Source organism: Brugia malayi (assembly GCF_000002995.4).
Source record: "Brugia malayi strain FR3 genome assembly, contig: Bm_v4_ChrX_scaffold_001, whole genome shotgun sequence".
NCBI lineage: Eukaryota > Metazoa > Nematoda > Chromadorea > Rhabditida > Onchocercidae > Brugia > Brugia malayi.
This window is the reverse complement of record NW_025062479.1, coordinates 21,078,269-21,091,476: the sequence shown is the minus strand read 5'-3', so window position 1 is coordinate 21,091,476 and position 13,208 is coordinate 21,078,269. Positions and strand designations below refer to the sequence as shown.

Sequence of the window (13,208 nt, the reverse complement as noted above, 5' to 3'; positions counted from 1 at the left end):
TAAATGCAGGTCATATATCATTACTGTGAAATTTAAAAGGGTAAAAATTTCAATATCATGTGATGTCTTAATGTTATTTGATTTCAAGGATTATCTAAGGTTTTTTTTTTCTTTTTTGTATAACCCAAAATTTGTCTGTTAAATGGAAATCACAGGTCTGGTCAGAATTAGAATGACTGATCATTTCATCTATCTCATTCCCTTTCTCTTTTTTTGCAACATTAGCGTTTGAAAATATTTTTTATCAAACAAAAAAAAAAAGGTTAACTAGCCAGTGACGATAATTAAACTTAATAATCGATCAACAGATCTAAATTTGGCAATATTTCTCTGCTATTCTTGGATACAAACTGAAATCTCGCAATATTTGCTTATAGTACTAATCATTCGACCAAGTTTGCAATTACCTAAGTTGGTCTTGGAAAGACGTGGAAAAGAAAACTGAACAAAAACTGCTTAAAACAATTAGCGGTTTTAGATGACATACAAATTTCCACTTTTGTCATTCTTGAAATTAACTTACAATTCATCAAAGAGACTTCGAATACATCATAAACCCTTCTTCGCGCTTATACCAATTTTAAAATCATATCATGTCATCTTAATTCTATCTTATCCTCTCTAATCTATCCTATTCCATTTTATCTCTCTCCCACTACTCTATTCTATTCCATTTCGTCGTACTCTTTTCCATTCTATCCTGTCTCATATTATTTTATTCCATTTCATCCACCCTACTTCGTTCTATCTTATCATCACCACTCTTTATTTCATACTGTCCTATTCTGTTCATTCATCGGTGGGTGGTGCCTAATTTCTCATTGTGGTCATAAATAAGAAATGGCGCTATGTCAGTTATTTAAATTTTGTTGAATTCTTGTTGAGTATATGGCGGGGTTGGGGGGTGTATTTCAGGTTGATAGCTTCATGAGGGAAGATTAACTTTGGGAGGTGTCGGGAGTAATGGTAAGTAAAATTTAGATGAGTATTTGTCTCGACTTTATTTCTTTTCAGATAGAGAGAAAGCTTGGAGAATTCCGATGGCAAAATCAAACAAGCAAAAGTAAAATTTTCTCTATTTGTCTGTTTGTCATTTGTTCCTTGAGTATTCTAACTAGTAATTGGAACATGTCTCTTTCAACTGACCATTTAAAGTCAGAAATCGCGAAGGTCACTCTTTGACCGTTTTCTAGAAGGATGGTATTCTTAAGTGGATAGTACGTATGGTGAACAAAATATATTTAACAAATATAAAAAATATATTGCAGTGATTTAAGATTGAAAGGCTTAAATAACGGAGATTTATTTGAATTTCTCGTTTATGACTTACTTATTGTTATTGGTTTATCACGGTTCATCGATCAACTTGATTAAGTCTTTTTCTCATTTCCAATCGGTTTAGGTCACGGAATAAGGGTAATAGATTTAATAAGAACGACAAAGTTGACTTATTCAATGATATATCCATTGATACGATCGAAAATCTCGAGACATGGGAAGAAGCAACTACTTCTTGGATGAAAACTGCCCATAATTTTTGTCAGTTAAAGGTGATTTTTCTCCTCGTGCATTTTTTGTCATTTTCATAAACAAATCATGAACTTCACATTTAAGTTAATTTTTCAAGTCTTTTTGGAATTGTGCGCATTGAAACATTTTGTAATTAATCTTCTGGCAAGTCCTTACTTTGCGCATGGTTATGAGTGATAATATATAGCTTTTTCATCCATTCTGCTTAAAATTAACATCGAACCAAACACGATTATTCAGGATGACGAAATGCGTTCCGAAGTGTGCCTTCAGTTAGCTGAAACCATTTTACTGGCTCCCATGAAAATCAAGATAAATAATGAGTTCTCTGTGAGACCGGTAATTTTTCTATCTTTCAAACTATAAAAATTCAGTAGTTCCATTTATGAAGTGATATCGTCTAAAATAATATTCCAAAAGTTTAATTTCTCTTGCTTGCTTGATTATGTATTCATCTTCGCTTTATTTCAGCGAAATATGATACACGTATTCGAAGCTTGGGAGAATATTTATGATGCTGTCATTGATGCGTGTTCTCAAGATTCTATTCGGTGTTGTACATTTGCTATTAAACTAGCACACCAAATAAGGCAATTAATTACATGCGAGGTTTTTCAAACATTTCAAATTTATTTATTCATTTTTATCCACTTTGTTAGATCTCTAAGAGATCTAAGATATAAGTATATTTGTAGAAAGAGGGATTGTATTTATATTAGTTATTCCAAAATATACTTGAGTATTCTATGCAGATTTGTTTTTGCTTTTTGAGTAAATGAATTTAAAATTAAACTATAAAGTGGTGGTTAAGATAGTAGTAGCTTGGCTTATTTGAGTACATAATCTTGTAGAGAATTTGGAAGTTCATCCGTCATTTTATACATTACAAATCTTTGGCTTATTTCAGATGGATTGTCGGCTACTTTTCGTTTGCTCGCAAATAATTCGTGCTCAGATTGAGTACTTTAATTATGATAGCCTTAGTGACGTTTTTGTTGGAGGTCTGGTTTTTCCTTTCATTTCACATTTTTATTTTCTTTGCAGGGAAATCTGTTTCAATTTTGTTTCATGAAAACTTGATTAGAACATTTTTTAACGGAAAAACTAACATTACGTTATCCTTACAATGAACACTTAGACAATGAAAAAAAAAAAAAAAGAAAAGAAAAAACTTTACAACGAAATTTAGACGAACTTCATAGCATTTCTAAGAATATGCATAACAGTTATGGATTGAGGATGCGAATTCTATTTTCAGACTTCGATTTGTCCGGAAAAGGGAACATCCTTGATTGTTTCTGCAAGCTGCTAATTGAAATTCGAAAGCGTTCAGTTGAAGCGCTTCTCAAGTATGCTGATAGACAAGCTGTAAGTCCAGTATCAAGCGTTTCTAATAGACATTTTGTCTTCATTCCAAAAAAGAATGAAAATTGCAATTGTTTGAGTACTTTTGCTATTTAAGTCTCCACTAGTAATTCTCGGGAAAATTCGGGTTTTGTAAAAACTTTGACTGTTCTCATAATTGATTTTTTAGGGCATTACTCTTGAATTAATGTCGAAATCCATATTAAACATTTTGGAAGCAGCGACAAGTCTAGTATCCCTGATGGCTAAACCAGCACACATTTTGTTCGTCATTGGTGCTCTGTCTGAATTCATAAGCGGCTACCTTACTTTGATGACGGAAAAAAGTTGTCGGATATTTTGCAAATGCCAAACAAATGTTAGTGTAATTAATGACTTGATATGAAGTTACAACTAATGAAAATTTTATGTCGATGAAGTAACTTGGCGAAAAATTTCTTAAAATTGCAAATCTCAGGTTAGGATCGCGCTGGTATTTTAGTATAGCTGATACTAGCCAGTCACTGACTTTGACTTTAATTATATCCAAAGATTTTCATTTTCAAGGTTATTGTGTTGGTCAAAACAGCTCTAACTACTCTGAAAAAACATTACTCGGGACCATACGACTCTTCATTGCTTGGCCAGTTGGAGCCAATCTTCATTAAGGGACTGCGCATATCACGTTTACGTCAATATCTTGTCAATTTCTGGCAGCAAACATTCGGTCATGCAAGTCATCTTGATATTGTAGATGAGCTAAAGTTGGTTTTCATTTGGGGTTTTCTTGAATCGTTTTACACTTCTTGGTTGCATTTTTCCAGTCATTGTTTCCAAGAAAGTTCAGCCTCCCGTTAATTTTTCTATTCCCATTCTTCCGTTCCTTCTTTTCATGGACGTGTTGTTTTCTCATCTTAGAGATGTTTGTAATCGAAGATAATCTTGTTGTTGTTATTTGGTAACTCCTTCTACTCTTGTTTAACATATATGAATTCTTTTCATGTTTTTTTTAAACTAAAATGTAAAAAAGGCACTTCAGATATCTTGAACCTATTCATTCTAAGAGATGACTGGTTGAAGTATATTTATTGCTGAGCAAACTGGATTAAAATTATATGAGATGCAAAAAAACTATTCGGTATTTAATTATTTTTCTTGTAATTTATTCTTCAGTACTGCTCTGGAGCAGGCCAAATATACACCGATAAGTTTCGTCTCTGGACAACAAGATTTTTCGATACTGGATAATTCAAAAACGTCAATATCTTGTGATACAAATCTTGGCTCCTCCATGGATGAAAGTAACGACACTGTAAATGAAAATGTTAGTCAAATAGTCAGAGTTATGCAATTATGCATTTCTCATTTTATTTCCTTAAGCCGTGTTATGTTTTGAGTTCTTGCCGTTCAGTTCAGCACCACATCCATACATGCCCTACCTACTGTTTTGTTCGAATTTTTGTTTCGAATTTTTTTGATCCTAGGTTTATGTTATCAACAAATTATTGTACTTGCAACATCGTGATTTTAAGTTTCTGTGGCTATATTTATGACAGAAGATTTATTTTTTCTTTATAGTACTTTAAACAGTCGCCTATGGAGAGAACAAAGCCCTCAGTTTCAAAGTGCAGAACGCTGAAGCACGTGAAAGATGAAAGTATGGATAAATATATAGTTATTAACTCATCGCATTCTGAGAAGAAAATGCAGTTAACTGATCATCAGAAAGAAAAACTAATGGAAAGAAGGTTAGAAAAAATTGCATATACTAAACATAAAAAAAAAGTGAGCATTTGATAACACTTGTTTGTTTCAGTGATAGTTTGTTATGTCTTACTGAAGAAAGTCAATCGGTTGATTTAGCGGCACGCATTCCACCGGGATATACTGATAACTCTTCGCAAGAAAAGTTTGTTTGTTCTTAACATATATGGATTTCAAAGATAATTAGAATGTAAATGTGGTAACATAGCCAACTATATTTTTACGTGGCGGAAATTGAAATTAGATTTCTTGATTAAAGCAAAATAAAGATGGAGAGAAAGGTAACCTGATAATATTTCTAAGCTCAAATTGATCATCTGTATGTTAAGGATGTATATTAATGTAAATTCACAGATGAGAAAATATCAAATTCCAGTTCATCGACAATGGAAACTCCAAAAACAACATCACTGGTAAAGAAATGCGATGTTGAATACAATCGTATAGGTCCCTCAAATACTTGTGTTCAATCTAAAAATCAGCTCAGTGGAAATATTAACGAAAGTGATAACCATAGGAAAAATCTAGTCGGTGGTGACATCAATGATGGCAAAACCACAGTAAAAAATTTCATAATCTTAGAGGTTTGGTCTATGAATCTCGTAATAATTTAATGTATTAAAAAGCTTGCGTAATCTTAATGTGGACATTCGCTTTGATCTATTAAAATTCGAGACTGAAGTTCAGTTTATTATTTTCTCAGATTTCCTCAATTTTCTTAGTCCAAAAATTTGTTTAGGACAGACAGAATAATGAAACTGTGTGCGAAAACATATCTTCTGGTTAGTGTTTTACAAAATTCATCTTTTTCTTGTCGCTTCTTTTTCGTCGCTTCAAATAACAGGGTTATAAAGAAATTTGATATCGAAAAATTTATACCCTTAGTGATGTGTAAGCTACTACTTGGTGAGAAATAATTTAAATTAAAATGTTATGTAGGTTTTTCAATCTATATACTTTATCTAAAGTAAGAACAAAGTAGAACAGAGAAATCATGACTTAAGAGAAAAAATCACCACTTATAAGCTACTACTCAGAAACTTTTCAAATCTTAAAACATGCTCGCACATTTTAGATCTTCAGAATCAAACCTGTGCCGAAAACAACGACAGTAAATTAGCGTCGGTCTTATTAGATGAACGTGTCAAAGACACGGAGCGAAACATTTTGGAAGAGCCGAGACTTTCGATAAGATGTAAAACTCCTGTAATTTTTTGTGGTATTTTTTTTTTGTAAAAGTTAGAAACTTCCTTATGTTTATGGGAAATTGAAACCATTTTATTTTTTTAAGATTTAAAGGCTTGACCATGTTTAGCTTCATTATAAGCATTGATCTGGTTTTGATGACGAAAGAACTGTTTCTCGCATCAACATTTAAGGCGTTAGAAATGGCGTTAGAAATTTGAATCTATTTTCAAGGTGTAAGTTTGTGACAAAAGAAAGAATTCCTTAAGCTTCAGGAAAACGCAGAATCAAATTTGGAAAATGCGAGCCGAAAGGAGAGTGGAGATGAATTATTGAAAACACCAAACAGTATCTTGAAAAAGTGTGAAGGAAGTTCAACTTATCCGACGATCAAGTTTTTTTCAGCCAGTGCAAAAAAGGTAATACTGTATTTGAAAGAAAAAATTTTTAAGACATGTAAAACTAGGAGATCTGACAATAAGGAAAGAATTTCTCAGCAAATTTCCGTTTTCTGAATTATTTTATCTATAAGTGATGAAATGTTGCTAAAAGTGAACAGAGTTGTGGACAGTGTGGTGGTGGTGGTGGCATGATTCCATTTCGACAAGAATATGGTCTCACAATAGGGCCGAATTATTATTATAAGCTATGCTGTATTGATTAATGATCAGTTTTATTGATAAATAATGAGATATTAAGTGCAAACGTGTGCACTTCGATGCGTCAACTCTAGACGATGATGATATTTATGGTCTTCCACGCAGAAAAATTTTTCGACGATCCAGGAACTCGTTATTTTTTGGATTAGCGGTAATTTTTCCGTTTTTCAATATCTTCAGCATACTTTTTATCTAATTTATTAATTTAGAAATGTAGATCATCAAGAAAAAAGGTGTATTACGAAAATTTTTAAGATTTGCTAAGTTTCTGACTCAAAGTTTTTGATCTAATGTTTCGATTCTTAAACTTTTTAAATTTGGCTAAGTAGAAGTGGAAGGCCAGCATTTGTAATCAAATGAAAGATAAAGGTTTGCGTTTGCTTTAATTAAAGGAAGATTTAATTTGTACAAACTATACAAAAACTGTACAAAGTTAAACTGAGTTTGCAGGAATTGTCTTTTTAATGAACATTTTCCAGCCCGTTAAGCGTTCTGAACCAACTTCGCCTTCAAAACGATCATCTATACTACCTACCAACAAAAATCCTCTTGATGCAGTTTTTCCGCCACTAGTCGGGTCAGAGGAATTGATTCCACCACAAATATATCTCAAATTGGCTCCAACAATGAGGTATGACTCCCAATGCTTGTAATAATTTCTTTTAGTAATGATTAGAGGATATTTCATTATAAAAAATCTCGGCTAAAAACTGAATTTTTTTTCAGGATAATGCGACTATATTTTTTGATTTTATGAACTGAATTTGAAATATCATTTCAGTTCTCTTGCTCTGCGATCCCTAATGAAGTCACGTGGTGTTGCAACTGTTGGTGATTTGGCCTGTATGTCAGAGGAGGATATTGAAACATTTCCATTTAGGGACCCGAAATTGAGTCGTTTTCTGCGAGCACTTGAAGATCATTTCAGAATGGTACTTTTTCTTATTAAAAAGAATTGGCGGGAGAATTTTGATTGAAGACAATCACTAGAACTGTTCGCATTCCCGTGTTGCCCTTATTAAAAATCTGTAATGATATATAGATGAAATAATATGTTTCTCATAGCTGTCGAGCTCTGTTACATGCATTATATGCAAAGTAATTTGTTCTGAAATAATACCAATGTGGTCATGACCTCATTGGTATTACTTCCTGTCTCCATCTCTCTTGAATAAAACGAGTTAAAAGGTATTTAATTTTTGTCAGAATTGAAATTTGCAGAATGTTTTTTAATTTATTGTGGAAATGTGAATTTTATTCTAGAAGAATATGGTAAGCAAAGAGGATGCCATTGAACTGGAGAAAATCATGAAACGTCCAGTGAATTCGCCGTCTGATTGCTTGAAGAAAGTTAATCTCCAACCTACTGACAAATATAAGGCACTTTCTCCTGTAACAGTGCAAGAGCCGCTGATTGCTGATGTTCCTGAAGCATTAAATAAAACAGTCTCTGGAGCTTTCGAAAATAAAGTTAGCAAAACCTCAACTGAACAAAGTTATGTGAATCCGTTCCAAAATGGTTTCAACCGATTTACACCTTGTTCAGTCAAACGTTTGGTTAACGATGAAACCGATGAAATGGTTAATTGTCCGAAAGAACCAGATTTGGAAATTAGTCAAAAGAACCAAGAACAAGGTTGCTATTTTTTTTTTTTTTTTTTTTTTTGTTTATGTTACATTACTCTAACGCATCATGCTATTTAAATAGATTTGTCTTCCAAGCTATCTGTTCTTGGTACCGCTTTTGTAGGACGATATAGGCTACTATGTCTAACTGGTGCTAGCAGCTCATCTCAACCATAATATATGCGATCATTTCAGAAATTTAGCAAATTAATCCCTTACTTTATAATTTTAAAAACTCATTGTAGTATCAAATCAGTCAATTCTTAAGCTCGTGAAAAAAAAAAAATGATTTCTGATATTAGATGTTCTTATGTGCGTCTAAATATAATGATCTATAATTCATTTTTTAAATGGTTTGTTCTAGGTAACAATCGGTCTCGATTTGGTTTTCTTCATCCCTTCGTAAGGAGTCATAAACCAGTAAATAATGATGACTCAGTATCGATGATTGCATTGGAGAAAAGCGATGCACACAATTGTGTAGGCTCTTCATCCTTATCAGAACATGACAATGGAGAAGAAAAGCTAGCTATGAAGTCATCGGAAAAGTTGTCGGATAAAAGTATTGAAAGCAGTGAATCAAGGGAAAATAACAATATGAATAACATGAAGCTAGGAGGAGATGCGGATAAACTTTATGATGTGAATGATTTTCTCAGAAACGCATATCGTATATTTCTTGAGGATTCAGTTGTTGCAGCAGTAGCAGGTATCTTTGCCAACAGCGTTTTAATATTTTACTGATTTTTGATGAGTTCGTTATAAGACCACCTAACACTTAATAATTATTAAATTAAAAACTAATCTAGGCGAAATTCATTCTGAAACATTCGTATTCAAACTACGCTCTATGTTATCCATAAAATCGGTTCACAACCTAGATCATAACTCACTATTTGTTTAACGTCACTTGTGAATGGCCAGCTTGCCTAAGGGACTCTTTTCATTAAAATTAAATTAGTGGGAATAGTTTGAGTTTTTCAAGATCCCAAAAGAATTTTCATATCATATTATTTCAGGTAAATGCCCAATAAAGAAATTTAGCAATGAACAATTACTCTCTTTTTCTCAAGCATGTGCTTCTTTCCAAATGGCAGTTCTGAATTCATCAAAGAAGATCAACGAAGAATAATATTAAGCTTTTACCTATTCATTTATTACTGGAGAAAAAAAGACTGTCATAATGAAAAAGAAAAAAAAAGGCACATAGTACAGACTCGTTTGAGTCACTTCTAATTAACTTGTTTAATATTATACGCACATTTCATACCTAACAATTTATTACTTATATCTTGCCGTGATTTTCGATAAGATTTTATACTCTTCCGTTTTTTTTCTTATACTGTTTAATTCTTTCCGACATTTATGCTATGTTTATGTTTTTAATTTATGTGAGACTTAGTAAAATTAAGCTTTTGTGAAGAATGATTATTTTTACCAGTCAGTTCAGTTAAATTGTTATCTAATCAATGATGGATTGCTTGTTATCTTTTTGTTTCGTTGGTACTGTACGAAATGCTTGTACTTTGTACTTTATTGTGAGATTTATACTGGTAGTTTCTGCTTATTTCGTGCTTGACAACCATGAAATAAAGGTTGTTTGAAAAATGGAAAGAAAAGTAGGTCACTATTACCCTAATAACTTGCATGGTTCATCTCAGAAAGGAAGCCAAGTTTGAGTGCCCAAGTGATTTCCAGTACTTCTCCTAGTTAGGCAGCCTAAAGAAGTTTCTGTTGTTGCATACGAATTCCTGACAAGAATATACATGGAGAAGTTCGTGACCAACCTCAGTACTTTCATCAAGAAGGTGTGGTCCAGTTCTCAGGTCCGGTCCAATATGCGATACATTGGTGCTGTATTCCAGGATGTGTTCGTTCGGTCGCTGGTTATGTCGTGAGAAGGTGTTTGCTTCGCTTCCCACTTGCTTTCGACAATCGATAGCCTGGGTTGCTTACCGTTCTAACTTTTTTTTTTTTTTCGTAATGCAAGAGAAGAGTAGCTAGCACAACTATCAATGCATGTAATATGGTGCTTGTTGAGAATTAAAGAGACAGTCTTTTAAAAATTACTGATCTATTCAGTTCTGATTTATTCAATTAGAGATTTGCATAATTGTGGAAGTCTTTAAGAACAATCTTGATAATCATAGTCTTTGTACCGTTGTCTAGTCTTAACCTTATGCATGTATCGGTAGTTCAGTGTACATAGAGAATGAGCAAATAAAGGGAGAGTGAATGCAAATATAGCAGAAATTTACTTTTATTTTGTACTTTTGATAAAAAATATCAAGTTATCTAATTTATTATTTATATTAGATAAGCGAGTTTAACTATAATTTTTTAGGGAAACTAAATACATTATAAAATTAGCTCACTTTTATTCCTTATCATTTCAGATAAAGTTGCAAGTATTGATTTGACTTTATTCATATATTATATTGATTGACTTTATTCATATTCTTTCAGGCTTCGCATAAGTCATCAAAACAAGGAAAACCATTGAGTGGACAGGTTGCTTTGGTAACCGGTGGTGCGCGAGGTGTTGGTAGAGGTATAGCATTGCAGCTAGCTGAAGCTGGTGCAACGGTATATATTTCGGGACGGAAACCGGGTTCTCCTGCCACTATACCTACTTTGCATGATACCATTAATGGTTAGGTTTTGTCTCATTTTCCTCTTGTTGAAATTGCAACCTTTTTCAATACATGCAAAAAAGCATGAGAGAGTTTTTGATTTTCTGTCATTATTTATTCTTCAACTGATAATATTTATCAGTAGTTATAGTGATGTTGCAATAAATAAGTTGTAAGCTCTCATGTTGCAGATAGGAACATATAAGAGAAGAATTATGACTTGGAAAATAAGTGATAATTTTCTTCTCATGTAACTTAAATAAAAAAAAAATTATAATATTTTCAGAAATTTCAAGCAGAGGTGGTAAAGCCATTGCAGTTTACTGCGATCATAGTAAAGATGGTGAAGTTAAAGAACTTTTTGAAAGAATTGTGAAAGATGAGAAGAATCGATTGGATGTGTTGGTCAATAATGCTTTTTCAGGAGCCGCTGTATGTTTTTGTTGGGAACGTTAAATAAAGTATAGAAATAATTGTATTTTGGAGATTAGTATGTTATTAATAAATATCGGGTATTTTTCACTGTTAAATTACTTGACCATTAGTTTTCAGTTGCATATGAATTCAGTTGCTTTTTTTTGTTCTGCTTAGGAACATATTTGAGACTGACCATCTGTCATTTACTTTTCTTTTACTAATTTTTTATTCTCTAAGTTAGCAATGATTGCTTGATGGGTGAAGTCATATGTTTATTTTGATATCTATGATTTAGATTGATCAGCGAAAAGATCAGTGCTAATTAAAGGAGAACTGATATAAAATTACTGAACACTTAATTTTTCAGGCAATGGAAAAAAGTGTCGGCAAAAAATTCTTCGAATGTCATCCATCATTTTGGGATGAAATAAATAATGTTGGTTTGCGAAACGTTTATATTTGCTCAGTATTAGCTTCACGCATTATGGTTCCACGCCAAAAAGGATTAATTGTGAATATCAGTTCAGCGGCTGGCGTGCGATATTTTTTTAATGTACCCTATGGAGTGGGTAAAGCTGCTGTATGTTTTTTTTTTTGCTTACATTGATCATTGACAGCTTTATACATTCAAGACTTTATATATTCAAGCTGATTATCAGTTGATGTGTTAACTGTTATGATATATGATTATTACAGCTTTTTTTTTTACTAATAATTTCAGTAATTCCATGTAAAATTTAATGAGAATTCTTTATTTTGTGTCTTATCGTTTTATATGTCTTATATACCATTTTGAAGACATTTAACTTGTAAAATTTTCTCAAAACTTAGATCGATAAAATGTCCGCGGATATGGCCGAAGAATTGAAACATTATAAAGTGGCGGTGGTATCATTATGGCCTGGAACAGTAAAGACTGAAAAATCATACGATTGGTTGCGGTCTGGAATGCTGAGTAAACTTACGAAAATACCTCAGGTGTTTAATTTTATTTTACAGTATAAATCTTACTTCTTTGTATTTTTAATAATTCATATGTACTTGATAAAAAATCTCTTTTACTTCTTCAGTGTTTTGGCCTTGGCACTTGTTTATGTTAACTTCTTTCTAGTCACATTTCACTTGAATGTCATATCATGTTTTGAAAAGCAATGTCTAAAATCTTTCACTATTAAACGAACTCTGCATGCATATTAAAAATTAGTGACTATGACAAACACTGTTACTTAATAACTGCAGGCTCAAATAGAGCGTATGATAGAAAGAGGAGAAACTCCTGAATTTGTTGGACGAGGCGTGGTATGCTTAGCTTGCGATTATCAAATATTAAAAAAAACTGGATGTGTACTTTTAACGGGTGATTTATGCAATGAATATATGTTTCTTGATAATGATGGTTAGTTGTTTACTATCATTGTTAGGTTTGATTATTTGAAATTATTTGGTTTTAGATATAGCAATCTTTGAAGTCTTTTGATTCTTGTTTTTAGTTTTCAACTATGATTTTCAATGGATTGAAGTGTATTATGTTATATTGAATAATGTGTGCAAATATTTTCACATTATCATTATATTTTCATTATTTCCTTTTCTTTTCAGGAAAAATCCCTTCAAATATGAGGAGTGTAAGCGTTGCATTGGATTTCTTCGGATTCACATCAGCAGCGAAATTAATACCAAGCTTCTTGAAAATTCCAGCCACATTTCTTCATTTGTCATCCAATAAATTTTATAAGCTATAAATTGCATTTGTTTAAATTAAACTTGTCTTTTTTGAAATCATATCCAAATAAGCTGCAGATTGTGGTACTATTAAATTTTACTAAATATTAAAATGAGCAGGGATATGTCTTTTCCAAAACAATGACAAGAAAAAAATTGGAGCTAACGTAGAGTTTAAAGGTTATCAATTCTGTACATTCTGTAAAATTAATTTATTTACATTGTTTGCAGTGTTCAAATATAATTCTTAGTCGTTGCTTTTTATTAGAAATAAAAACGGATACGAGTAGTGTAGTTGTAAAGTATTTTGGAAATAAAAAAAAGAAAA

The 13,208-nt window shown here is 32.2% G+C and overlaps 2 protein-coding genes across 4 annotated transcripts; both read left to right on the top strand.

Annotated features, from left to right (window-relative positions):
- Positions 1–1,040: 1,040 nt before the first annotated feature.
- On the top strand, positions 1,041–9,240 carry Bm6354 (oxidoreductase, short chain dehydrogenase/reductase family protein; the record flags this gene model as incomplete). Its single annotated transcript, XM_043075615.1, has 21 exons — positions 1,041–1,063; positions 1,403–1,550; positions 1,771–1,869; positions 2,002–2,139; positions 2,438–2,531; positions 2,789–2,898; positions 3,065–3,253; positions 3,442–3,638; positions 4,048–4,198; positions 4,453–4,622; positions 4,691–4,783; positions 5,015–5,222; positions 5,378–5,420; positions 5,714–5,844; positions 6,099–6,242; positions 6,523–6,633; positions 6,962–7,113; positions 7,264–7,414; positions 7,746–8,118; positions 8,473–8,817; positions 9,128–9,240. 21 exons carry the CDS (start codon positions 1,041–1,043, stop codon positions 9,238–9,240), a joined length of 3,183 nt encoding a protein of 1,060 aa, XP_042931549.1.
- A 734-nt stretch (positions 9,241–9,974) lies between these two features.
- On the top strand, positions 9,975–12,900 carry Bm14824 (dehydrogenases, short chain protein 9, putative; the record flags this gene model as incomplete). Of its 3 annotated transcripts, XM_001897775.1 has the most annotated exons (7): positions 9,975–10,055; positions 10,575–10,761; positions 11,028–11,173; positions 11,526–11,738; positions 11,990–12,136; positions 12,398–12,554; positions 12,758–12,900. In XM_001897775.1, the coding sequence occupies 7 exons, from the start codon at positions 9,975–9,977 to the stop codon at positions 12,898–12,900; spliced, it is 1,074 nt and encodes a 357-aa protein (XP_001897810.1). The 3 variants fall into 3 exon arrangements, with proteins under 3 accessions (XP_001897810.1, XP_042931547.1, XP_042931548.1); XM_043075613.1 differs by lacking the exons at positions 9,975–10,055; positions 10,575–10,761; positions 11,028–11,173 and having other exon boundaries at positions 11,529–11,738; XM_043075614.1 differs by lacking the exons at positions 9,975–10,055; positions 10,575–10,761; positions 11,028–11,173; positions 11,526–11,738; positions 11,990–12,136 and having other exon boundaries at positions 12,413–12,554.
- Positions 12,901–13,208: the final 308 nt, after the last annotated feature.